The 27336-nt window shown below is 42.5% G+C and overlaps 1 protein-coding gene across 5 annotated transcripts in view; it reads left to right on the forward strand.

The window, feature by feature from the left end:
• The window catches only part of NOS1AP (nitric oxide synthase 1 adaptor protein), a 289665-nt gene that overhangs the window by 242310 nt on the left and 20019 nt on the right, over positions 1–27336 (forward strand). For all 5 annotated transcript variants that reach the window (XM_079913809.1, XM_079913810.1, XM_079913813.1 and 2 more), the window contains 2 exons: positions 12119–12227; positions 22895–23036. In XM_079913809.1, the coding sequence (XP_079769935.1) occupies positions 12119–12227; positions 22895–23036 (251 nt within the window). The remainder of the gene's footprint in view (positions 1–12118; positions 12228–22894; positions 23037–27336) is intronic.

Here is a 27336-nt window from a genome sequence, read left to right on the forward strand (position 1 = left end):
AAAATCACGTGGCTGCCTACATTTTCATAAAATGTCTTTTGAGAAGTACACAGTTTGGAAAGCAGAGCTTAAAATCAAGTATAAGTGCAGAGGAACTGAAACCCTGAATGCATTGGGTTCATGGAAAAGACTGACGATGAGAGAAGAAAAGTATAAAAGAAAAGAGAGTAGCACATGACAAAGAGATATTGTGAAGTCCCATTGTTCTAACCATGTGTCTCCTTTTTTTTTTTTTTTAACCTCAAGTAGAGAACTGTCGGATCTTCAAACTAGAAACACTAGAACATAGGTGATTTGAAAAATAGAAGTTTGAAAACCACGAGGAAAAAGGCAGGCGTCCTTCACTCCTTTAAATGTGTCCAGGCCTTGGTCACTTAGGACCTGGAGTCCTAAAGAATGTGATTGCAATATGATATTTGATCATCTTTGCAAAATCATGGGGAATGGATGAGATATGAGAAGATTACAAGAAAAAGACATTTCACTTTTTAGAAAGGGGAAAACTCTGGGTCTAGGAATTACAGACTAGTGAACTTGTCATTGCCCCTGGGCAAAATTCTAGAAGAGATCATTAAGCAGATGATCTGTGAGAGCTTGGAAACGGAAATAGTGATCCCTAGGAGACAGTCCTAAAAACCAATTACCAAGTATGCTTAGGAAATCTGCCTTAAGACCAGTTGTGCAAATTAGATTTGACTGTTTGAGTTGACCACAGTGTGAATGAGCAGTGAGATGCTGTAACTGAAGAAAAAAATATGATCAGAGATGCTTTGCTAAAAATTCAGTTCTAGGGCATAGAAAATATCCAAATTCACTCTGTCATGTTCTCATCCCTTTAGGAATATGCATTCAGTTCTGTGTTTTAAGAGTCATTGGTAAATTGGGGTATGTACAGAAAAGGTTAACAAGGAAGATGGAGATCGTATTTACTGAGCAAGCAACTCACCATATGTTGGGCGTTGTGTTAAATACTGGAGGGGAGTGTTTTAATACTTACATACTATGAAGAGATCATTAATCTACCTGTTTTCAGATCAGGAAAGAAAGGGTCATGTCAACTGAGTAGTTTGCATAAGGCTAACAGCTAGGAAGTGGCAAAGCTAAGACTTGAACCTAGATCTCTCTCAACCCAAAGCCCATACTCTTTCCACAGTACAAACCTGCCAGAGTAATAAAAGATCTAGAAAATGGGCTGGTTGAGGAACTCTGGAAGGAAGAGGAAGTGTGTCACTTTAAAGAATGAGAGGAGCAAATATAAATGTGGTTTTCAAAGGGTTGCCATGTAGAAGGGTTAGCCTTGTTCTCTGAGGCCCCAAAGGATAGAACTAGGGCAGTAGTGTGGCAGTACTAATAGCAGTTACCATTTATTAACCATTTGTTATAAGCTGATCCTTCTGCATACATTCATTCTTTAACCTCATGAGTGAGGTGCAGTACTATGGTTATCCCCATTTCACAGGTGAAGAGCCATGAGTAAATCAAAATAATGCCCAGGATCTAACAGCTAGTAATTAGCAGAGCCTGGGCCTATGATCCAGATCTGTCCCACACCAGGGCCAGCGTTTTCAACCATTTCCTTCCACTGCATTGCTGTTGGTAGATTTCTAATCAACGTAAGGGGAAATTTCCAAGTAATGAGAAGCTCTCCGAAAGGAGGAATGGCTACTCTAACTGGAGTGAACTGCTCATCACTGACAAATGCTGAATGACAGGGATGCTGGGTTGGACAGATCTGAGGACTACACAGGTCTCTTTCTACTCTACATTCCGTTTCTTTTTTTCTGTGCTCCTAAAAGAAACACATTGACCTATAGATTAATAGTCAAGGAAGTGAGAAGCGGGGTGCTGGTGGTGGGTCTAGTGGTTCTTTATCAATCTGTCAACTTGAATTCCAGCATAACTATAAAACCCAAATCCAGTTTCTCCAAGATATTGTTTATATTTCTGTAATTTATGTTACGTTTATGGACATAACAGTGTATAGAAAAGTTTATTGCTGTGGCTTGAATGCATAACAGTTCCATCAGTGAGTAAAAATTATAATTCTATGCATATTTTGAGATAAAACCAAGAAATTTGAAGAAATTTGAAGTGGGAATAAATCTAATAAGATCTTAGTAATCATTATTAACACTATATGAACTACTTTGGTATCCTACCCTATAATTATACTGAAAGTTATGAAAATTGAGATACTTTTTGGAAGTGGGATCAGAACTGCACTAGACTTAAGGATAAAGATTAAGGAGGGGAAAAGGGAAATCTTTTCTTATTCTCTTGAGTCCTCATATTATTCTTTCTCCCCTCCCCCACCCCCAACACACACACAATCACAGTTCTTAAAACCAAGGTATGAAGAAGTAAGGGTTCTTGGAATATAGTTCTAGATCTGGAAGTTTGGACGTGAGGCCTTAATTTGTTGATTTATTAATTTGTGGGTGAATGAGGTCACATGGAAAAACTTCCTGCTTCTTGATTGTGTTGGCGGATACTTTTCTGAGCTCTAACTTGTTGACTTTATAGTTAGCTAGAGATTATTGACTTTTAATAACTTACACATTAAGTTTCTGAACTCAGACATAACAGAGCAGTCTCCAAAGAGCTCCAGTCCAAAGAGAGTGGCTACATCCATGCCCAGGTTATCATCATATTTGCCGAAAAGGTGCTTTGTCTACCAAGGTAAAGTTAACCCTAGCTTGCTGCCATCCCTGAGTGCCTTCCATGTCTCTGTGTCTTGTTGGCATGCCAGTCTGCCTTCATATCTGCTCCATCGGTTTTAAATCTAGTTCTCAGTCCTTAGGGTATTACCTAATAATAAATGAAAAACTCAAAAATCAAAGGAGTTTTATGTGTGATGCATCTGAACTAATAGGACCTCACTTCTGTCTGGGGGTGGGGGAAATGAATAGCCAGGCAGAGCACATTATGGGTGCTTATTAAGGACAGCAAGGACTCCTCCCTCCCTCCTAAGCATGCATTCGGAACCTCCTATGTGCCGATTGCAGTGCTGGCACTGGAATACCAAGATGTGGCCCTGTTGCTTCAAGAAACTTCAGTATAAACATCATAGTGAGTATTGGTTCAAGATGGCGGAGTAGAAGGGTATGCGCTCACTCCCTCTTGCGAGAGCACCAGAATCACAACTAACTGCTGAACAGTCATCAACAGAAAGACACTGGAAGTCACTAAAAAAGTTACCCCACATCCAAAGACAAAGGAGAAGCTGCAATGAGATGGTAGGAGGGGCGCAACCACAATAAAATCAAATCCCATAACCACTGGGTGGGTGACTCACAAGCTGGAGAACACTTATAACACAGAAGTCCACCCACTGGAGTGAAGGTTCTAAGACCCACATCAGGCTTCCCAACCTGGGGTTCTGGCAACGGGAGGAGGAATTCCCAGAGAATCATACTTTGAAGGCTAGCAGGATTTGATTGCAGGACTTCGACAGGACTGGGGGAAACAGACTCTACTCTTGGAGGGCACACACAAAGTAGTGTGCGCATCAGGACCCAGGGGGAAGGAGCCGTGACCCCATAGGAGACTGAACCAGACATACCTGCTAGTGGTGGAGGGTCTCCTGCAGAGGCAGGAGGTGGCTGTGGCTCACCGTGGGGACAAGGACACTGACAGCAGAAGTTCTGGGAAGCACTCCTTAGTGTGAGCCCTCCCAGAGTCCATCATTAACCCCACCAAAGAGCCTGTAGCCTCCAGTGCTGGGTCACCTCAGGCCAAAAAATCAACAGGGAGGGAACTCAGTCCCACACATCAGCTGACAACTGGATTAAAGTTTTACTGAGCTCTGCCCACCAGAGCAACACCCTGTTCTGCCAACCACCAGTCCCTCCCATCAGGAAGCTTGCACAGGCCTCTTAGATAGCCTCATACACCAGAGGGCAGACAGCAGAAGCAAGAAGAACTACAGTCCTGCAGCCTGTGGAATGAAAACCACATTCACAGAAAGAAAGACAAAATTAAAAAGCAGAGGGCTATGTACCACATGAAGGAACAAGACAAAACCCCAGAAAAACAATTATATGAAGTGGAGATAGGCAACCTTCCAGAAAAAAAAAATCAGAATAATGATAGTGAAGATGATCTAGGACCTCGGAAAAAGAATGGAGGCAAGGATCGAGAAGATGCAAGAAATGTTTAACAAAGACCTAGAAGAACTAAAGGACAAACACCTAGAAGAATTAAAGAACAAACAAACAGAGATGAACAGTACAATAACTGAAATGAAAAATACACTAGAAGGAATCAATAACTGAGGCAGAAGAACAGAGAAGTGACCTGGAAGACAGAATGGTGGAATTCACTGCCACAGAACAGAGTAAAGGAAAAAGAATGAAAAGAAATGAAGACAGCCTAAGAGACCTCTGGGACAAAATAAAACACACCAACTTTTGCATTATAGGGGTCCCAGAAGGAGAAGAGAGAGAGAAAGGGCCCGAGAAAATATTTGAAGAGATTATAGTCGAAAACTTCCCTAACACGGGAAAGGAAGTAGCCACCCAAGTCCAGGAAGCGCAGAGAGTCCCAGACAGAATAAACACAAGGAGAAACACAAGGAGAAACATGCCAAGACATATAGTAATCAAACTGACAAAAATTAAGGACAAAGAAAAATTATTAAAAGCAATTATTAAAAGTTCCCTTAAGGGAACTCCCATAAGGGTAACAGCTGATTTCTCATCAGAAACTCTACAAGCCAGAAAGGAGTGACACAATATATTTAAAGTGATGAGAGGGAAGAACCTACAACCAAGATTACTCTACAACCACGATTACTACCTACAACCAAGATTACTCTACCCAGCAAGGATCTCATTCAGATTTGACAGAGAAATCAAAAGCTTTACAGATAAGCAAAAGCTAAGAGAATTCAGCACCACCAAACCAGCTCTACAACAAATGCTAAAGGAACTTCTCTAAGTGGGAAACACAAGACAAGAAAAGGACCTACAAAAACAAGCCCAAAACAATGAAGAAAATGGTCATAGGAACATACATATCGATAACTACCTTAAATGTGAATGGATTAAATGCTCCAACCAAAAGGCAGAAGCTCGCTGACTAGATACAAAAACAAGATCCATCTATATGCTGTCTACAAGAGACCCACTTCAGACCTAGGGAAACATACAGACTGAAAGTGAGGGGATGGAAAAAGATATTCCATGCAAATGGAAATCAAAAAAAGCTGGAGTAGCGATACTCATATCAGATAAAATAGACTTTAAAATAAAGAATGTTATAAGAGACAAGGAAGGACACTACATAATGATCAAGGGATCAATCCAAGAAGAAGATATAACAATTATAAATATATATGCACCCAACATAGGAGCACCTCAATACATAAGGCAAATGCTAACAGCTATAAAAGAGGAAATTGGCAGTAACACAATAACAGTGGGGGACTTTTTTTTTTTGCGGTACGTGGGCCTCTCACTGTTGTGGCCTCCCCCGTTGCAGAGCACAGGCTCCAGACGCGCAGGCTTAGCGGCCATGGCTCACGGGCCTAGCCAATCCGCAGCATGGGGGATCTTCCTGGACCAGGGCACGAACCTGTGTCCCCTGCATTGGCAGGCGGACTCGCAACCACTGCGCCACCAGGGAAGCCCTCCTACAGTGGGGGACTTTAACACTTCACTTACACCAATGGACAGATCATCCAGACAGAAAATTAATAAGGAAACACAAGCTTCAAATGACACAATAGGGGCTTTTCAAATGACACAATAGGGGACACGGGTTCGTGCCCCGGTCTGGGAAGATCCCACATGCCGTGGAGCGGCTGGGCCCGTGAGCCATGGCCGCTGAGCCTGCATGTCCAGAGCCTGTGCTCCGCAATGGGAGAGGCCACAACAGTGAGAGACCTGCGTACCGCCAAAAAAAAAAAAAAAAGACACAATAGACCAGATGGATTTAGTTGATATTTATAGGACATTCCATCCGAAAACAGCAGATTACACTTTCTTCTCAAGTGCACATGGAACATTATCCAGGATAGATCACTTCTTGGGTCACAAATCAAGCCTCAGTAAATTTAAGAAAATTGAAATCACATCAAGCATCTTTTCCAACCACAACACTATGAGATTAGAAATCAATTACAGGAAAAAAAATGTAGAAAACGCAAACACATGGAGGCTAAACAATATGTTACTAAATAACCAAGAGATCACTGAAGAAATCAAAGAGGAAATCAAAAAATACCTAGACACAATTGATAATGAAAACATGATGATCCAAAACCTATGGGATGCAGTAAAAGCAGTTCTAAGAGGGAAGTTTATAGCAATACAATCCTACCTCAAAAAGCAAGAAAAATCTAAAGTAAACAATCTAACCTTACACCTAAAGGAACTAGAGAAACAAGAACAAACAAAACCCAAAGTTAGTAGAAGGAAAGAATTCATAAAGATCAGAGCAGAAATAAATGAAATAGAAACAAAGAAAACAGTAGCAAAGATCAATAAAACTAAAAGCTGGTTCTTTGAGAATATAAAATTCATAAGCCTTTAGCCAGACTCATCAAGGAAAAGAGGGAGAGGACTCAAATCAATAAAATAAGAAATGAAAAAGGAGAAGTTACAATGGACACTGCACAAATAGAAAGCATCATTACAGACTACTACAAGCAGCTCTGTGCCACTAACATGGACAACCTGGAAGAAATGGACAAATTCTTGAAAAGGTATAACCTTCCAAGACTGAACCAGGAAGAAACAGAAAACATGAACAGACCAATCACAAGTAATGAAGTTGAAAGCATGATTAAAAATCTTCCAACAAACAAAAGTCCAGGACCAGATGGCTTCACAGGTGAATTCTTTCAAACATTTAGAGAAGAGCTAACACCCATCCTTCTCAAACTCTTCCAAAAAATTGCAGAGGAAGGGACACTCCCAAACTCATTCTCCGATGCCACCATTACCCTGATACCAAAACCAGACAAAGATACTACAAAAAAGAAAATTACAGACCAATATCACTGATGAATATACATGCAAAAATCCTCAAGAAAATACTAGCAAACAGAATCCAACAACACATTAAAAGGGTCATGCACCATGATTAAGTGGGATTTATCCCAGGGATGCAAGAATTCTTCACTATATGCAAATCAATCAATGTGATACCCCATATTAACAAATTGAAAAATAAAAACCATATGATCATCCCAATAGATACAGAAAAAGCTTTTGACAAAATTCTCCACCCATTTATGATAAAAAAAAAATCTCTAGAAAGTGAGCATAGAGGGAAGCTGCCTCAACATCATAAAGGCTATATATGACAAACCCACAGCAAACATCATTCTGCATGGTGAAAAACTGAAAGCATTTCCTCTAAGATCAGGAACAAGAGAAGGGTGTCCACTCTTGCCACTATTATTTAACATAGTTTTGGAAGTCCTAGCCACGGCAGTCAGAGAAGAAAAAGAAATAAAAGGAATACAAATTGGAAAAGAAGAATTAAAACGGTCACTGTTTGCAAATGACATGATACTATACATAGATAATCCTAAAGATGCCACCAGAAAACTACTAGAGCTAATCAATGAATTTGGTAAAGTTGCAGGATACAAGATTAATGCACAGAAATCTCTTGCATTCCTATACACTGACAACAAAAGATCAGAAAGAGAAATTAAGGAAATAATCCCATTCACCATTGCAACAAAAAGAATAAAATACCTAGGAATAAACCTACCTAAGGAGGTAAAAGACCTGTACTTAGAAATCTATAAGACACTGATGAAAGAAATCAAAGATGATACAAAGAGATGGAGAGATATACCATGTTCTTGGATTGGAAGAATTAATATTGTGAAAATGACTGTACTACCCAAAGCAGTCTACAGATTCAATGCAATTCCTATCAAACTACCAATGGCATTTTTCACAGAACTAGAACAAAAAATTTCACAATTTGTATGGAAACACAAAAGACCCCGAATAGTCAAAGCAATCTTGAGAAAGAAAAATGGAGCTGGAGGAATCAGGCTCCCAGACTTCAGACTATAATACAAAGCTACAGTAATCAAGACAGTATGTTGCTGGCTCAAAAACAGAAATATATACATCAATGGAACAGGATAGAAAGCCCAGAGATAAACCCATGCAACTATGGTCAACTAATGTATGACAAAGGAGGCAAGGATATATACAATGGAGAAAAGACAGTCTCTTCAATAAGTGGTGCTGGGAACTCTGGACAGCTAAATTTAAAAGAATGAAATTAGAATATTCCCTAACACCATACACAAAAATAAACTCAAATGGATTGAAGACCTAAATGTAAGACTGGACACTATAAAACTCTTAGAGGAAAACAGGAAGAACACTCTGTGACATAAATCACAGCAAGATCTTTTTTGACCCATCTCTTAGAGTAATGGAAATAAAAACAAAAATAAACAAATGGGACCTAATGAAACTTAAAGCTTTTGCACAGCAAAGGAAACTATAAACAAGACAAAAAGGCAACCCTCAGAATGGGAGAAAATATTTGCAAATGAATCAAAGGACAAAGGATTAATCTCCAAAATATATAAACAGCTCATGTAGCTCAATATTAAAAAAACAAAGAACCCTGTCCAAAAATGGGCAGAAAACCTAGATAGACATCTCTCCAAAGAAGACATACAGATGGCCGAGAGGCACATGAAAACCTGCTTAGCATCACTAATTATTAGAGAAATGCAAATCAAAACTACAGTGAGGAATCACCTCACACCAGTTAGAATGGGCATCAGAAAATCTATAAACAACAAATGCTGGAGAGGGTGTGGAGAAAAGGGAACCCTCTTGCACTGTTGGTGGGAATGTAAATTGATCCAGCCACTATGGAGGACAGTATGGAGGTTTCTTAAAAAACTAAAAATAGAATTACCATATGACCCAGCAATCCCACTACTGGGCATATACCCAGAGAAAACCATAATTCAAAAAGACACACACACCCCAGTGTTCATTGCAGCACTATTTACAATAGCCAGGTCATGGAAGCAACCTAAATGCCCCTAGACAGATGAATGGATAAAGAAGATTTGGTACATATATAGAATGGAATATTACTCAGCCATAAAAAGGAATGAAATTGGGTCATCTGTAGAGACGTGGATGGACCTAGAGACTACCATACAGAGTGAAGTAAGTCAGAAAGAGGAAAACAAATATCGTATATTAACACATATATGTGGAATCTAGAAAAATGGTACAGATGAACCGGTTTGCAAGGCAGAAATAGAGACACAGATGTAGAGAACACATGTATGGACACCAGTGGGAAAGGGGAGGGGTGTGGTGGTGGGATGAATTGGGAGATTGGGATTGACATATATACAGTAATATGTATAAAATAGATAACTAATAAGAACCTGCTGTATAAAAAAATAAAATTAAATTCCAAAAAAATAAAAACAAATATAAAAATCATAGTGTGAGGTAACGTGTTATGGTAAAGGTGAACCCAGGGGCATTCAGCAACTCAGACTTGGGGGCAGGGTGGGCAGGGAACGCTTCTCAGAATCAAGTCTTCAAGGATGCCGGAGGTGTCACAGCAGTTGCAAAGGCAGGCAGATGTATGCACCTGGTTCTGAAGGGCTCTGTAGGTCAGGCTCCTGGAGAGGGATGAAAGCAGAGACATAGATACTCCATGCTGAGGAATTTGGACTTGGTCTGAGGGCAGTAGGAAACCTTTGAATGGTTTTTAGAAGGAAATACTAGGATGTAGTTTGTGTTTTCAAAAATACTACTTTGCTAGCAATATAGAGAGTGGCTTGGCAGTAGGTGAGGTAGGAAGCAGAGAGACTCTAGGTGAGTTGCAAAATTCCAGGTGAACAGTAGGACCTGTGGACTAAGGCAGTACTGTGGAACTGAAGGAAAAAGTATATTTCAGAGCCACGTCAAGGAGGTGGGCTGCAGAGAACTTGGTCGTGAATGACCGATATTGGAGAACAAGGGAGGAAGGAGTCAGAGGTGTTGCCCAGGTTTCTGGCTTGAGTGGACATGGCGCCCATCATCGAGAGAGGGCTTGGTAGAAGGAAGGCCATGTTTGCCTGAGAATTACAGGGGAGATGATTAATTTAGTTGGGGAATGTGATGAATTTGAAGCTTGAGAGAAGATCAGGAGTGTGTGTCCAGAAAGACGGGCTGGGTGGGCCTGGAGCTCAGGCAGGAGATGCTGAGGTGCAGTTGTTAGCTTGTCCCTTCAGTGTTAGGACACTTTGGCATCATTAGAAGGATCTGGGTACTCTGTGTTGCGGGCCCAATAATGTTAGATTAGCTTTCTTAGAAGCCACGTTAAACAAACACAATAACCTCTATTTCAGCATCGTTCAGAGTTGGTGGACATGTGAGATGAAATGAAATGAAATGACTTTTAGCAGAGTTCAGCAGAGAAACTTTGGTCCCCAAGGTGAACTTGGATTTCTTCCGGGGATTGTCCTCTCTGTATCACTTTTTTGAAAGTCCCTCTCAGACTTCTTGGGGTCCTTGGTAAGAATCTCAGTAAAAAGGCTACTTAGAGGCGATATCGGTAAGGAGAAGTAAAAAGCACTTTACTCATTTCATCTTCCCAGTAACACTGCAAGGTGTTACTATTAAAAGTCCCATTTTACAGATAAGAAAACTGAGCCTCTGAGGGTCCCCTGGCTTACCTTATGGTAAGGGGCACAGTTGTGGATATGACTCTAAATCCTGTTCTCTCTGTGCTGCACAGAAAGACTGACTCAGACATACCAGGTCTGTGAAATCCTGGGGTGGAAAAGTTGTGTTTTCATTAAGGAAAAGATTCTGGGGGGAAATGATGTGTCCCCGGGGTGTTTATCAAGAGCAACACTCTCCTCAGTGCTCAAATCAGTTCCTCTGATGTATCCCTGATACTCCCCTCCCCTGCCCCATGTTGACAGCACTCAGACTTGGTGGTTCTGATGGTACCCTGTCCTAGGGCCACCTAAGAGTCAGCCATTAGGGCCTTGCTTATAATTTTTCCCTTTTCCTGGCCTTTCCTCTGCCTCTACCCCCACCGCCCACCCACAGCAGCCAGAGGGATTCTTTCATCTAAAGCATCAGGAAGTCAATCCTCTGCTCAGAAGCCTCTAATGGCTTCTTGTCTCGCTTGGAGTACAACCCCTGACCTTCAAGGTCTCCTGTGTTGTGGCCTTTGATTGCTTCTCTGACCCTGTCACTGACCACACTCCCTTGACTTGAGCCACACTGACCTTCTGGCCATTCCTTGAATGCTTTGAGCGCCTTATAAACACCACCTGGCTTTGAAACTTGCTGTTCCCACTTTCTGCACTGCTTTTGCCCTCGTAGTCCAGTAACAGGCACCCTCCCATCATTAGGTCTTTGCCTCTCTTTGAGGCCTTCCTGCTAAGCACCCTGTCTAATATAGCAGCTCTGTCATGTTCTGTCCCTTATTTTTTCTTCATGGCATTGATTTTCTGTTTGTTTATTGATGTCTCCTGAACATGAGCTCCATGAGTTCAGGGGCTTTATAGGTTCTGTTGCTTTGTTCCTCTGGCTGCTGGGATAGTGCCTGGCCCATGGTGTGCACTCAGGGGGATTGGGTGACTGATGGAATGAATATATGGAAGCCGTGGACTTGATGGAGTGGGACAGAAAGTGAAGTCACTATCACCGAGGGACCTACAATAATGAAACAGAGTGTCTCCCAATGTGGTTAGCATTGCTGGTTCCCTAAGTCTCCTCATTCGGAGGTAACTGTGAACAGGTATTAGGAAACTTCCCCACGTTTCCCTGCCTTAGATACAGATGTATCGCTCTGATAAGGATGGGAATGATTTTTTTCCTTCTAACGTACAAGTTGCCAGGACAGATTTACTGGTGATCGCGTGGGGTCCATGTCCTACCTGTGTCCACCCTTTCACATCTGGAGGTCAGTCACTGGAATGTCAGTGTTTGTGGAGCCCATGGAAAGTGTCTCCTGCATTGTGGCTTTCATAGGAAGGAAGCTTTCTCTAAGGACTTGGCTTGAGTGAGCTCTGTCCATAGAGTGTCCTTAAGCAGAGGTTTCCTCATTGGAGATTTGAACCTAATGCCATTTTCAGTGCATTTTTCTGTTGTTCTTCCTGTAGGATCTTCTACGTCTCTCACGACTCCCAAGACTTGAAGATCTTCAGCTATATCGCTCGAGATGGCGCCAGCAATATCTTCAGGTGTAACGTCTTTAAATCCAAGAAGAAGGTAAACGGGCTGTCATCTCTTATTTTCCTCTGATGGAACCAGAGTGCCCCTAACATTGACCCATCTCCCTGTTGATAGAGAGGCAAGATTTGGAGGTGGCTATTTTAGTGCAAGATATAGGGGAACTCTCTCACTAGTCTGTCATTGCTTCTATATAATGCAATTCTCTTTTAGTTTCATTTGAACTTTGTACTTAGTTTTATGCGAACAACTGGAGAGATCTTGGCCGTTGGTTAAGGGCTCTGCAACAGGAGCAGGCAGACAGCTCCAGGAGTGGTGCTCACCTTGATGTGCTGTAGAAAAGAAGATTGCCTCTAGCTAAGGTGACCCTCATCATAATTCTGTATACTGTTCAGTGGTCTACAACCATGACATGTGGGATCTAGTTAGATTTTGTGATGTTGGTTGTCCTGGATGATTATTTTGTAACCATCCTTGATGTATAGTAACCTTGATGCTTGAGTAAATGCAACTTTTGCAGTTCTGTAGAGGCATGCTTCCTCTCTATCATTCCTCCAGAAGTCTAACACACAAAACTGGGGTTTGCAGACGTGGGCTCTAGCCCCTCTTCTCCCCCGGAACTCTGAATGATGTTATGAGGGTCAGTATCCGCCCATGGGTCTCAGTTTCCTCGTCTATAAAATGAGGAGGAGAGTCAAAACCAGCATTTCTTAAAATGTATCCTGTAAAACATTTACCATCCGAAATGTTTCATGTTAAAGTTATTCAATTTAAATGTGCTGGGAAGTCCTAAAGTCAGAGAAATCCCTTTAACGCAGCATTTCTCAAACTGAATTGGCCATGGAATCATATTTTTTCTATGTATAAGTGTTAATATCCTGGGAACTACTTTACTGTAGAGGTGACTTTGGAAAATACTATTTGTGTCTGAAAGGTCCCTTACAGGTGTGCAATGGTAAGGTCCCAACCATTCTAGACATAAACCACTAACCCTGGCTTTCTATGAGGACTCCTCCCAAATTCTCTCCTGCTTGTCCCTTCTTTGATGCTATGTGATATCTTAATGCATCTTATGCCGTAAGACATCTTCAATAGATTTGTAGGTACCTTGCCAAGTGGGGATAATAAGAATAAAAACGTGACAGGGTCAAGATTTACTATTATATATGTCCTGTTCCCCACCCTAGCTCCATTAAGAGAATTATACTTTGCTGATTTAGCCTCTTCCTGTAAGGAGATTTGTGCCCTTACCCACCTATTCCCAAGCTTTTTAATGCAAATCATGGAGCTGGATGGAAAGAGCTAGAACTGGAAAGGTAGAAGGAAAAAGGGGCAAGTTGCCGGATTTCACTTTTAGATAATAGTACAGTTGAGAGGAAAAAAGTGAAAGTGGGGTGAAGTTGAGCTGCATATTAAAGAACTGATAGAAAGAGTAGGAAGGAGAGGGAGAGAAAGAAAAACCAGAGGGGCTGGAGATGAGAATTCAGGGCTTGGAAGAGTGAAAAACACTTGTGTGGCTTTGAGGTGTAGTGGATCTAGGGAGGAGAGGAAAGGAAATACAAAGCGTTCCTGAGACTTATGAATTGGATCGTCTATAATGGTCTTTGACAGATACAACTGAAGACTAGGATTCCCTTTAATTCATTTTGAGTGTTCTACTTTACGTCTGACTTTAGTTTTGTCCAGAGACTGGACCCTGTGGACCTTGGAATTTATTAAAGTTACAAATGGCACATTTTAATTTACAAAGTGCTTTAATATTTAATCTTACTTGATCCTTGCAAAAACCTACATGAAGAAGTTAAGACAGGTAATTTTCATGCCCAATTTTACGGATAAGTAGAGTTAAGTTGAGGCTCAGAGAGATTAAGTGACTTGCCCAAGGTCCCATGAATAGGCATTGGCTAGAATCAGGAGACATGCAGAACGAAAGGATTTTGAGCAGGAAACCTAGGTAAAGGAGATGGTTATATTTGCTTTGCCGTCCAATCTAGTGTAGCAATGCAAACTCAGTGGGGTCGTCCAGTTCTTCCGCCAAAACCTGAGTCTAAGAACAATGCCCGTTGGAACTTTGATCTTGAAGCGAAGGACAGAATTAAGTTCTTATTACCCAGTGACAAAGGAGTAGTCATCTGGTTCCCTATCATATCAGTGTTTTCCATGTTTCATAGCTCTCAGAGCTAATCCTGATCTCTGGCTCTTTTATTTTCTATATCCCTTTTACCCTCACCTACTGAGACTGTAACTGGTTCTCAGGCCCTTTGCTGGCCTGTAGCCATGCAGCTGAAGGAATTGTTTCCAGACAGCCTGGGATGTGAGCCCCATTGCCGCTGAACTATAGGTGGAAGGGCTAGTTGCCAAGCCAGGAAAGAGAAGTGAATTAATCGTTCAGCAAAGGAAGCACAGTTGGGGAGGGGTGGGGAACACGTCTGCAAGGTTTTGCACGCTTATCCTGGTTCGTCTCCAGATCTGGTGATTTCCTTTCTTATAAAGCCCTTCTGGTTTGGAGAGGTAATAGTTAGCTTGGGAAGGAGTTTTAATTGGCACATGATAGGAATACTGAAGAGGTGAGGGGGAAAGCGCTAAATACTCTGAGTTTAAGTGTCTTGCAGGGATGTTTCTGGGTTGCTGGAGGTCAGTATGGTGGTCTCGTGACTGGAAGCCAGCGGACCTGGGTGTTCTCCAGAGCCCTCGTGTTGATTATAGTGTAGAAGAACCTTGTATGAGCTCCTTGCTAGGTCAAGGCTTGGTTATTGCTGTTCACGTCACATCATGTCCCGAGTGGGTACTCATGGCACATTTCCCATGACAGGCTTCTCATGTGGGTCATCCTTACCTTACAGTACACCATGGGGAACAGGATTGTCTCTTCTGTTGGGAGAGAACATGGGTCAGGTGTCTCAGCTTGCCTGGTAGAGGACCTCCCTGTACCTCGCTCCCAGCACCGTTGTTATGCTATACCTACGGATCTTCCTTTAGTTACCTATATAGCCAATGTGGTTCTCATCTTGGGAACTTTAATCTTGAGCTGATTTTTTTTCAGTTGGGCTTTCGTCAGAAGTTAGATAGCAGAATATTGCAGGAAGATAACATACTACCAGCTATTCATCTGTTAGTCTAGATTTTCCAAGTTTTAGCCTTATATTAAGTCAAATGATATCCAATCCGTTTTGGTTACTTGCTAACTTGCTATGGGCTCGTGACTGTTCTAGACTCTTTATATGAATTATCTTACTTCATTCCCTCAGCAGCCCTGTGAGGTGTAGGTACTGTCATGCTCTTCATCTTATGGATGGGAAAATGGAGACTTAAGGGACATAATTCATAATGAGTGGTGGAGTCAGAAATGAACCCAGAAAGTCTGACTCTGGAGCTCATCTTTTTAACCACTGCATTATATTATCTTCATCAGGAAGTTGCATAACTGAGGAGTCGCTTTGTTCTCCAAGACCTACTTGTAACCGGATTCTACTGTAATTGTTACTGGGGTATGAAGAGCTCCTTAACTCTGAACGGCCCAAGTCTCTTTGACATAGATTTTCCTTTTTTTCTCTTAGTATCTTTGTTTGGTCAATATTGATTCTGTTTTACAGTGGGAGAAAGAAAGGACCCAGGGATGAAAGTTACCATTGGTTGCACAGTGAGTCAACATTGCCACTGAGATAAAAACCTAGCTTCCTGCTTCCTAGTCCAGAGCTTTGGCCACTTAACTCTGTTACACAAAGTTCATTAGAGATACATGAGCCTCTCTGGATTTGAGTTTCTCCAGCCACCAAATAAGATGAAAGGCATCTCGGGGATGCTGTTGTTTTGTATGTGGAGTGAGATGGTCTTCAGGAAACAAGTTTTGTCTGACTGGGAAGGATCACCAGGGTTGTGGTGGGGAGATCCCAGCACTATTCAGACTAGTGCCAGAAAGGAAGGGTAGGAGAGGGTCTTTTCCTTGCCCAGAGCATTGGAGACATTTCCTAATAACACGGCTTTCCTGTTTCTCCTCCTTAGGGGATATAATGACAGTATTCGTTTGCAAGGCCTTTTGACTCCTGTGAAGGCTCTGTGTGGTCTCTTGACCTCTCCAGTGGAGTAGCTGTCCCGCTCCTGTCATTTTCTCCCAGCCCCAGGAGGATGTGGCTGTCTGCCCTGATTAAGTGTGACTGTACTTATTAGCGCATCAGTGCGTGAAGCGTTGGTGATTAACAGGAGCCACAGGAATCTCCCCCATTATCTTCATGAAATTGTTCTGCCTGCAATCACAGCTCAGTTGGTTTGGGTTAGGAGAAATCATTTCCTCCATAATGCTGTCACCATCCGATTAGGGGCCACAGTGGAGAAGTTTAGCTGCCCTTAAGAGTTTGCGATGGATTTTGAATGATGATGTCAGTCATGTGCTAAAGAATAAGTCACTTTCCTGGCCAAGCTCAAGAAATGGAGGAGAGGTAGGTCCTAAATTTAGGGAAGCAACCTCTTTTTTTTGTATCTTAAATGTTGAGGTGGGGTTGGGTGGGGAAGTCAAAAATACAGAAATCCTAAGTCTCAGAACTGATCTAGTCCAAACCTCTCTGTTAATGGAGAGGAAATCAGTACCTGGAAAAGTGAATTAACTTGCCCATGGTCACCTAGCTGGTTACTGACAGTATTAAGGTTATAACTTGACCTTCTTTTCTCTATGGTACTGTGGTTCATGAACTAGCAAGAGTACAAGGGAAAACCCAGCAGTCCATTGGAAACTGTAAGGTCCACTATCTCCTGTCAATGTTGAAAGTCATACCCACTTTGAAACTACACTTTCCCCAGAGTAGCAATATTCTGGTGTCCAAGGCATTGCCTTGATCAAGTTCTATGATCAAGGCCATTAAAGAACCTGTTAGACAGAAACCTAGTCCATCTCCCATTTCAGAGGCGTAGTTTGTTGGATCTTCCTCTATGTAGAATTCCAGATAGATTTTCCTGCTTCAGCATTGCAGAGTCTATAGATTGAGATCATTTGGTAGATATAAGCTTAAATCTTTTACTAAGGTTCAAAAAACACATTAAAGAAACGTGACCTTCAGCTCTATTTTTGTTGAGATTCTGTGCTGGTTAAGGTCAAGAGAGGGGCACTGTACTTTCTTGCTGTGGTAGATGAAAAGAATTACAAACCTGTGAGTTGTCCTAGAACTGACTTACTGGGCTGCAGTTCCTTAGAATTCAGAAGCACTTGGCAGATAAATCTCAAGTTCCCAGGAGATACAGGGTGGCAGAGGAGGGGGATGTACACTGGAGTAGAAAGCTAAGTTTACACTAGGGAAGGCTAAGTAGACTAAGAAAGACACTTACTTGTAAGAAGTGTGCCCCCAGTCTTCTCTTCATTCTCGGTCATTGTCATCATCACCTTCTTCATCATCATGTACACCTTGCATTTTGAGCTTCTTCTATTCACTTTCCTTACTTATCTGATGACTCCCCTGCTCGCCGCAACTGGAGAAAGCCCGCACGCGGCAACGAAGACCCAACGCAGCCATAAATAAGTAAATAGATAGATAGATAGATAGATAGATAAATAAATAATATAAGTAAAAAACCTAGTAAATTCCAGAGAATGCCCATATCCCAGAGCTGGAAAAGGCTGCCTTCCCAACATGCTAATTATTTGCTCTGCTTCATACCTGGCTATCTTCACAACTTTAAAGCCCCAGTTTGATTTGCAAAGGTCAGGAGGTATGAGCACCTGCTTCATGATGACCCGTGGGGCCCGATGGAATGGGTTCTTCTTAAAGCTTTTCCCTCTTGAGTTAGCTATGGTTTATTAAAATAAATTCCAGCATGTGTGATTCCTGCATTCTGAGGTGCAGCCTTCTTGCTTAGAAGGCCGGAAGGCCCAGTTACCACGTGGGGTAGGCCTGGCAGGCAGGGGCCAGCATGACCATGCAGGGAGAAGGTGGCACCAGTGAGGGGAGGGACAGCCCCTGCCAGGTGCAGGCTGGCCCTCCTAGCCACCTTCAAGTAATATTCTCCAACGAGGTCCTTATATAGAATCTTCTAAAAGTAGTCTTTTTACTGGTCAAGGAAGGGGAGCCTAAAAGGTCAAGGGCCCTCTGAATTCACATAGCCGTTTGGGAGAGAATTAGGAGCCACCCAGCCCCTTCTAACTGCTGGAGTGGTGAGGGGGAGGGGCTGTTCTTTTACGTGTATATAACCATTCTGTAAAGCAGATAGGGTAGCTTGATTGTTTTCAAGTGCGGAGAGCTCTTCATAAAACATGATACTGTGTCGTTTTACTGTGAATGGAAATACAGCCTTCACATTAAACAGGAGTGAAGGATAAATCAAAATGAAATCATTTAGCACTGAATGTGCCAATCTAGAACTCTTACTCAACAGTTTCCTCACAGCAGAAACCTTTATACCAGCTCAGACCAAAGATGATTTGGCCCAGTTCCTCTCTGTTGCTATGGGGACAGAGAGATGATGGCTTTAGCCCTTTTGATGCTAACATACCTACATAAGAGACAGCTCCCTTCATGTCTTCACGTTTCTATTATTGATAAAGTAAGCCTAGCCTTTCCTGAACTACTGTTTGTTTTATGTCTTAATTCCCCTTTGGTGCAGTGAATTCCATATTCAGAATAAAACATTTCTTGAGCACTCGGTACATGCCAAGCACTGTGGGAGGTGCTCTCATATATGTTAGCCATATATTTATTCCTCTGTGTGGCGGAGGAGAGGCTATTAACATCAGTGATTCACTTTTCCATTGAAGTTACAGAGATGTTCTGCAGAGCAGCTCTGGTAGAGAGGGCTAGGAAGGAAAGGGGAGACCAGGGAGGTGGGAGTCATTTCTAACATAGGGAAGTCAGGACCAGTGAACCCTAAGTCTGCATTTTCTCCTTTTTCAGGGGAATCAGATAGAGGTGAGGGTCAACTGCTTGTCCTAGTAAATGTACTAAAATGTGAAAATGACACACGGAGAGTACAAATATTAAGCATTAAGACCAGCCACTTCCTTACGACCGTTTTGGGCTTGTAAATAGTTGGTTGAAACCGGTGCGTGTGTGTCTTACATTTGTCCTTGATGAAGGTGGCAGCATAGAGATTTGAGCTGGGTTCCAGGTTCTGCAGATGCTCAGTCCTGAGTGTATCCCATCATCCACTGTCAGTGTGTGATGCATGAGAAATGCAGGTCCTCTGAAGAGTCATTTCCCACCAGCTATATCCTCATACTTCAATCGGAGTGTTTCCTTCAAAGAGAAGTTTAGAGATCCTGTCCTTTCCGCTGTTAATTCCTTAGACTCAGGGACACTTGAGTCCCTTTCATTTTTTAATATTAAAAGTTAGTTAAGGGCTTCCCTGGTGGCGCAGTGGTTTGGAGTCCACCTGCTGATGTGGGGGACAGGGGTTCGTGCCCCGGTCCGGGAGGATCCCACGTGCCGCGGAGCGGCTGGGCCCGTGAGCCATGGCCGCTGAGCCTGCGCGTCCGGAGCCTGTGCTCCACAGCAGGAGAGGCCACAACAGTGAGAGGCCCGCGTACAGAAAAAAAAAAAAAAAAAAGTTAGTTAAGGGAGGTAACTAACCTCTGTGACTCTGTGACTTACAGAGTTGGGGGGATTTGTAACATGTCCTCCTTAGGAGAACCTGAGATTTTGTAGCAACGCATGTGGTAGTAAATTTGGAATTTTCTGTGTGAGTATATATTTTTTATAAATTTATTTATTTATTTTTGGCTGTGTTGGGTCTTCGTTTCTGTGCGAGGGCTTCCTCCAGTTGTGGAAAGCAGGGGCCACTCTTCATCGCGGTGTGCGGGCCTCTCACTGTCACGGCCTCTCCCATTGCGGAGCACAGGCTCCAGACGCGCAGGCTCAGTAGTTGTGGCTCACAGGCTTAGTTGCTCCGTGGCATGTGGGATCTTCCCAGACCAGGGCTCGAACCCGTGTCCCCTGCATTGGCAGGCAGACTCTCAACCACTGCGCCACCAGGGAAGCCCGTAAGTATATATTTTTAAGAGGGAAACTGGGTCTGTACTCTGGTAATAATAAAATTGGGAAAAGACTAACTCAGCCTTTGCAGATACTTATGCAGTATGATTTATCTGGGTTAATTTATGGAAGATAAGGAAGTAATGGAATTAAATATGGAATCTCTACATATCATTTAGACTTACCATATTTTATTTCTAGACCTCCCAAATTTGTCCTTTTCTGCCTCTTGTAAAGATGTGTAAGAGAGCAAAATTTCTGAAAATCAGAAGAAGGGAAAGGCTCTGTGTAATGGACACTGGCTATATTTGGTAGGTAGAATATAGCATCTCTAAGGTTTGGTAAACTGGTAGTAAGCTTTGCTGTAAAAGATTAACCACAGGCAGTCTGCTCTTATTCTCATAAAGAGAATAAGTAACAACAGATCTAAGGAGGCCTGGGGGAAGAACACTTTTGAGTGGAACAGAATCTTCTTTTTCACCTGAGGGTTGAGCTTCCTGGCTCAGCCTCCTTCTCAGAGCACAGCTTGATTGCCAAAGGACATGTGAAAGATGTGCTTGGCCTGGATTGGTTAGGGACTGTGCCCTCTAAGTGACACTTTTTTTTTTTTTTTTTTTTTTTGCGGTACGTGGGCCTCTCACTGTTGTGGCTTCTCCTGTTGCGGAGCACAGGCTCCGGACGCACAGGCTCAGCGGCCACGGCTCACGGGCCCAGCCGCTCCGCGGCATGTGGGATCCTCCCGGACCGGGGCACGAACCCGTGTCCCCTGCATCGGCAGGCGGACTCTCAACCACTGCGCCACCAGGGAAGCCCATAAATGACACTTTTTAAATATATTTTGGGAGTGAGAAAGGTGGGGGCTTCTTACTTAAGACCGGTGCCTGCTGTTCCTCAACTTCCAGTGCAGACAGAGCAGGTATCTCTTAGATAGTACAAACTTGTGGTGTGAGAAGGGGCCTAAGCCTGACCTTCGGTAAACAGGAGGAAGTTAAGGTTGGATGTACAGGACAGAGGCTCTGATCCACCACCGGGTGATGGGGCATCCCACAGAAGTTACTCATCTCTTCCTGCCTCACTTAAAGTTCTCATCATCCAGACACGTCAGGATGTTCCAGGTGAGAGATCAGTTAAGAACATCCCTGGAGTTCGCATCCTGGGCGAAGAGAGGTTTGAGCACTAAGGCGGTCACTTCTAGGAAGTGGTTCGAGGAACGTCAGGAGGAGTAGAAGTAGACTGAGATCTGAAGTAGGCCTATGATGACGATTGGCCAAGATGCCTTTTCATCTTAACGTGAATACTGCGGCCTGAAATGAAAAGGGAGAACACAGAAGTAATGCCAGGCTTGAGGCAATAGTAAGGGTGGCGACTTGGGGACTTACACCTAGCAGAGAGTGAATTAGAGCAGTAGTTCCGTACATGGGATCCAAGGCCCTTAGGGATTCATGAAGATAGTAATGGAGAAATAGGAGCTAATTTCAATATTATGAATAGTGTAAATGAATCCTACGTTTATCCTCAACAAGGCCTTACAGGCTTATCAAAACATTGGACTCTGCGTTTGTCTATAGTTGCATCGGTTTGCTGATGAGAAGCTCTGCTTGACTGCTGACGTTACCTTGGGGTTTTTTAAATGTGTGGGGTGAACGGATGGTGTCCTTAGGTAGTCACAACTGACCTGACGTCAGATCATCCAAGATGTGATTAATCTTAGACTCAAGGCATAGAGTGACGGCCACAGTTAAATACAGTGCAGTCTGTGGTGGCAGAGTGTTTGGGGACCACTGGTGTAAGAGGAGCAGTGACCTAAGCTTTCCCAGCCTGAGCTCTTAAACTCTGCATAGCTCTCACTGAAGTCATTCAGTGAGTCTTTGAAAGAACGTGAAAACAGACCGATTAGCAAATTACAATCCGTTATCCAGTTAGAAGACCTGCCCTAAAAACCTTGCATGTGGTTTTTCCTCATGGCCTATGTGGGCCACTTGAGACTCCTTCTAGGAACAGGCTCTTTTGTACTGTCTCCTGCTGTCCTAGTAGTGTACTACTGGGAGCTAGGGTTAAGCTCAGTGCTTGGGCAGTTAGAGGAAGAGGTTAAATAGCAAGAAAAAAGAAAGAAAGAAAGAAAAGAAAAAAAAAGAAAGGAAGTAGCCAAAGAATAGACCCAATGAGAGACATCTTTAGAGCAAGGCTGGGAAGCTCACCTTAGATACCCTTGGCTGCCAGTCGTGTTCCAGGGAACTTGGACTCCAGGCCTCAGCTGGTTCTGCTGTTTAGACCGTGGCTTCTCAACCCTTGGTCTGCAGGAACACCAGGGAAACCCACCGCTTCCAGCAGAAAAAAAAAACAAAACATGGCTGAGTTACTGTTAGTGTGATGAACCCATAGAACATTTGATAATGGTTGGCAAAGAATTCTGAAGCGTATCAACCACTTTTGTCAAACTTGGGAGTTGGAATTGGGCTAAGTCCAGAATTGGGCTGTTTGCTATCTGTCCATTCAGTTGACTGATTGTTTCAGAACTGTGGTGACAATTTCTTATTTTCTGGAGTATTTCAGGAAGGGAAAATGTCTTTGCATTCTTCTTTGTGAGTATGTGCACATCCAAACAACATGAGGTTTTTCCATCTCTTTCCTTTGCTGGCTTCATGGGTTTCTGTCTGCATGCCTCTTGCACATCCTCTCCCACCTCGGCCCTTCTTGTGTCCTTATAGAGGGTCTCCACATCCTCCCTTCTCTCCTTTCCTTTCTCCTTCCCAGAGCCAAGCTATGCGAATCGTCCGGACGGTGGGGCAGGCCTTCGAGGTCTGCCACAAGTTGAGCCTACAGCACACGCAGCAGAATGCCGATGGCCAGGAAGACGGGGAGAGTGAGAGGAACAGCAACAGCTCAGGGGACCCAGGTAGGTCACTGCCGTGGGTGTGGATGAACAGGCAGGTAGACACACAGCGTGGGGCGGTGGAAGTGAACGGTGGCCCAGGAATGGGGATGTTCAGGTGGGGAGCGGTCTGGTTTTAATCTTGAGCCAATCCCCAAAAGAAGCCTGTTTCCTCCTGGGTCACAGATTCAGAGTGTGGGGCTATTTCGCCGGCTGGGTGACTTCCTCCGGAGAGGTGGGGAGAAGACAGGCAAAAAGATTGAGAGAATTGGTCAGAGAATCAAAGATTTCTTTGGGATATTTCAGCCCAGTGAACAGTCCTAAGGATCAGCTTATCCTGGCTAGATTTTTGGACTCTGAAAAATAAATTTCTTCTGAAAACAATTTCCTCCACATTCAAATTCAATTGTCTCCCCTCCTCCATCTTACCAGGACCAAGTCCTTAACTATGAGAGTCCTCTTGGGTGTGTCTGTGTGTGTGTGTGTGTGTGTGTGTGTGTGTGTGCGCGTGTGTGCGTGTGTGCGTGCAGGCAATCAGTTCACTTAAAAAACATTTGATTTTCTCCGTTTCTCTCTGTATTCCAAATTTTCTTTAAGGAATGTGTGTTACTTTTATAACGGAAAATTGAAGATATTTAAACTATCAAACAAAGAAGCATTTAAACTGGATATCAGGAAACACATTTTAAAGGTAGAGCTGTTTATGCTACCAAGTCAGACCCCAAAGAAAATTACCATACAAAAGCACCTTCATAAAACAAATTAGAAAGAAGATAATTACAGTTATCTAAGTAGGTTTTTTGTTTCCTATTTCTAAATTCTATAGTTTTATGAACCTTCAGCGTGGACATTATTCCAATATCTCCAATCTTCAAGTCTCATTAAAAGTCAGGAATAAGACAAAGATGTCTTTTATCATCTCTATAATCTAACAGTAAATGTGGGGGGAAAAGTATGAGTATTAGGCAAAAAGTTAATATGGTTTATACATTTTTATGTGGAAAACCCATGAAAATAAACTGAAAGCTATTAGAAATGAAAGAATTTAGTTAAAGAGGTGAGGTCCAATAGATACATATGGAAAACTGGTTTTCTGTTCCAACAACAACCAGTTGGAAGTCATAGTGGAAGAACATATCCACTAAAATAACAATTTAAAAAGATAAAATGCCGATGAATAATCATAATAAAACATATATGTTTTATATGAAGAAAATCATAAACAATTGGAAAGTTCTTGGTTGGGAAATCTCAACATCATAAAAATGTTAATTCTCCTTACATTAATCTATAAATTTAACATTACAATACAAATTTTTAACAGCAAAGTAGGCACCTTGGTCCGCTATCATATTCAAAACTTATGGGATACAGATAAAAGAGTGCTCAGAGGAAAATCAAAGGCTTAATTATTTACATTAATAGATGATCAATCATGAAAATCAAATTAATTAAACATTCAATTCAAGAAGTTAGAAAATAGCAAAAGGAATCTCATACTGCAAAAGGCATTATCACAAAGTGGTGCAGAGTAGAGACTCTTGGTTTACATTCTAGCTGCAGTGGTCACTGGCTGTGTGATTTTGGGCAAGTTCCATAACCTCCCTGTGCCTTAGTTTCCTCTTTTAGAAAAAATAGAAATAACAGTAATGCCTGCCTCATAGAATTTTTGTGTTGATTAGATGAGCAGATACATTTCAAATGCTGAGTCTGGTGCTTGGCACATGGTAAACACCAAATACATGTTAGCTATTATTATTTTAAAATATGGGAAAAAGCAAGAATAGAAAAAGTCCTGGAAGAGATGAGTGATGACAGAGGAGTGGCTTTCCAGGTACAAAAACATATTATAAAGCTATAATAGGTAAAACTGTGCTGATGCATGAATAAGTGCGTGAATGGATCAGAACAGAAAGCTCAGAAATAAACCCAGACACACATGTTGACATAGTGTGTGATAAAGGTAGAATCCCTATGGAGAAAAATGTAGAAATCATTAATTTTGAAAATTCACATGCTTTGACCCCCAAATTACCCTCAAATTCCCTTCAGAGAATTCATGTTAAGGGTAAACCCATACATGTATGAAATAACGCATACATAAAGTTACGTAAGCAAAGAATTTGTTATAAAAAGAAAAAAATCGGAAATAGCAAGAGGGGATTTTAAAATAAATTATGGTTACAAATAATGGGATATTACACGGTTGGTGTACTCTATGAACTGATAAAAAGTCATCTCCAAGATATTTTGTTGAATTAAAAATAAATCAAGGTGTAGAACTGTGGATATGACACGCTACCAATTATACTGTAGAAAAATATATACATGTAAATGAAAGTGTGTGTGTATATATATGTATATATACATATACACATGAAACCATATATGTGCCTACTCTGCATAGAACATCTCCAGAATGATACACAAGACACTGGTTACTGTGGTTCATTCTGCAAAAAGGAACTAGGTGGCGATAGTGGGAGAAAGATGTACTTTTCATTATACCAGACCTATAGCTGGCCATGTTGCTCAGAGAACAGAAGCTGGTCTGCTCACTTCTGAACTGGAGGATTTGCCCTCAGAGCTGCTAGCTGGAAAAGATTGATACCTTTACGTTATTAAGTGTTCTTTGGTGATGCCCTGCTCCCTTGTTGGTGGAGAATCATAGCTAAGCCTCAGAGGCTTTCAAACCCACGGTACCACTAGCAGCCAGGATGCACATATACAAAGAAATTCTAATCAGAAAGTAAAGGGCATTGTCTCTGGTGAAGCCATTTATTCCTGGAGTGAAAGGAGTTGGACATAGGGAGGTTACCTAGAGGTTGAGTGTTTGAACTGTGTTCTTATCATGGAACTCCTGTCTGTGGAGCTTGATCTAGCCTCCGAGCACCTAATCAGAACTAACTTCTCAGCCATTTGCTAAAGAGGTCAGGATGGTATGGTTTGGCCTTTTGGAGAGAAGAGCTGGATAACATTTCATGTAGACTATTCTGAGGGGTAGGTCCTCTTTCCCTCCTGCAGCGGGAGCTACTCCTTCCTTCCCCTTCTAGACCCTGCAGGGGTCTTCTGGGTGGGGGTGGGTTGATATGATTTCCTGTGATACTAGGCAGGATTCTCTCTGGGGGTGAGTAGAGATTCCAGTAGGGATCCCTTCCTATCCTTTTCTCCGTCTTGTCTCCCCCCACTCCTCCCCTAGCACCCTGAGTGTATCGTGTACCCTCCAGCCGTTGTCAATGCCGTTCCATCTGCCGGTGGTTCCTGCATTTACCCCAGGCAGCCATTCTACTTATCCTTCACTGTCCTGTCTTCTGGGAAGCCTGCCTTCCAGCTTCCACTGTCCCATTCTCTTCCTCTCCCCTTCCCGAAAAGTTAAACACTTTTTTCCTCCAGGTTCCTATGTTCTTTTCACTCCTGGCTGATGCTGTTAACATCAGCATTTGGCCCACTGTCTACCAGATACATCGTGTCCTCCTGTCTTCAGTAGAGTGCAAGCTCTGGGAGGGTAGGGACTGTTCCTGGCATAATAAATACTTGTTGAATAAACTGGTAAACATGGTCAGTGATTGTGGCAAGGGATGTGTGTCATTTTAGTCATTGTCAACAGCATTTATTCAGAGCTTACTCTGTGCCACAATGAGCATGGAGATTGAGTAGAAATTTCAGCAGGGAGTGACTTCTAAACAGTCCCCTTGATGAAGAACGATGACCTTGGTTTGGGGGGAGTAGGTAGCATTGAGGTGATGTAGCCTAGAGGGTGAGGCTGGAAGGCTGAAGAGAGTACTGATGGTGATGAGTGATGGTGGCTGAGGCTGCAGATGGAGACCAGCGTGGCTACGCTCTTCTGACGAACAGGTGGTCAGCGTCGAGATAATGGGCCCATCAGCGACATGCACCTCTCCTTTTATAACCTTTTTGGTGATCATTTTTTCAAATTACAGTAATATACGTGAGATTTCATCTATTTGGCACCTTCTGTATACCATTCTCCCTGAGAAGAATGTAACTTATGTTCATTTTAGGGAAATGAAACATCTCGGTTCATTTTAGGGAAATCTGTCAGGCCCAGTGTAGTTGCTTCAGAGTTTAAGATGTCAAAGCACTGAGTATATATCTCTTTAAGGAGGTCAAGCATGGGTTGGATATGCTCTCCATATATCGTGTTGGCGTCTCTGCAGAGTAAAGGGAGTGTAGGGGCTCTCCCCAACTCATGTAAGGGAGAATATGGCCTGGGGAGTGATGTAAATTGTATTTTTCAGGGAGATACACACACACACACACCCCATTTTAAGGAATTGGCTCATGTCACTCACACACACACACA

Source organism: Stenella coeruleoalba, assembly GCF_951394435.1.
Source record: "Stenella coeruleoalba genome assembly, chromosome: 1".
NCBI lineage: Eukaryota > Metazoa > Chordata > Mammalia > Artiodactyla > Delphinidae > Stenella > Stenella coeruleoalba.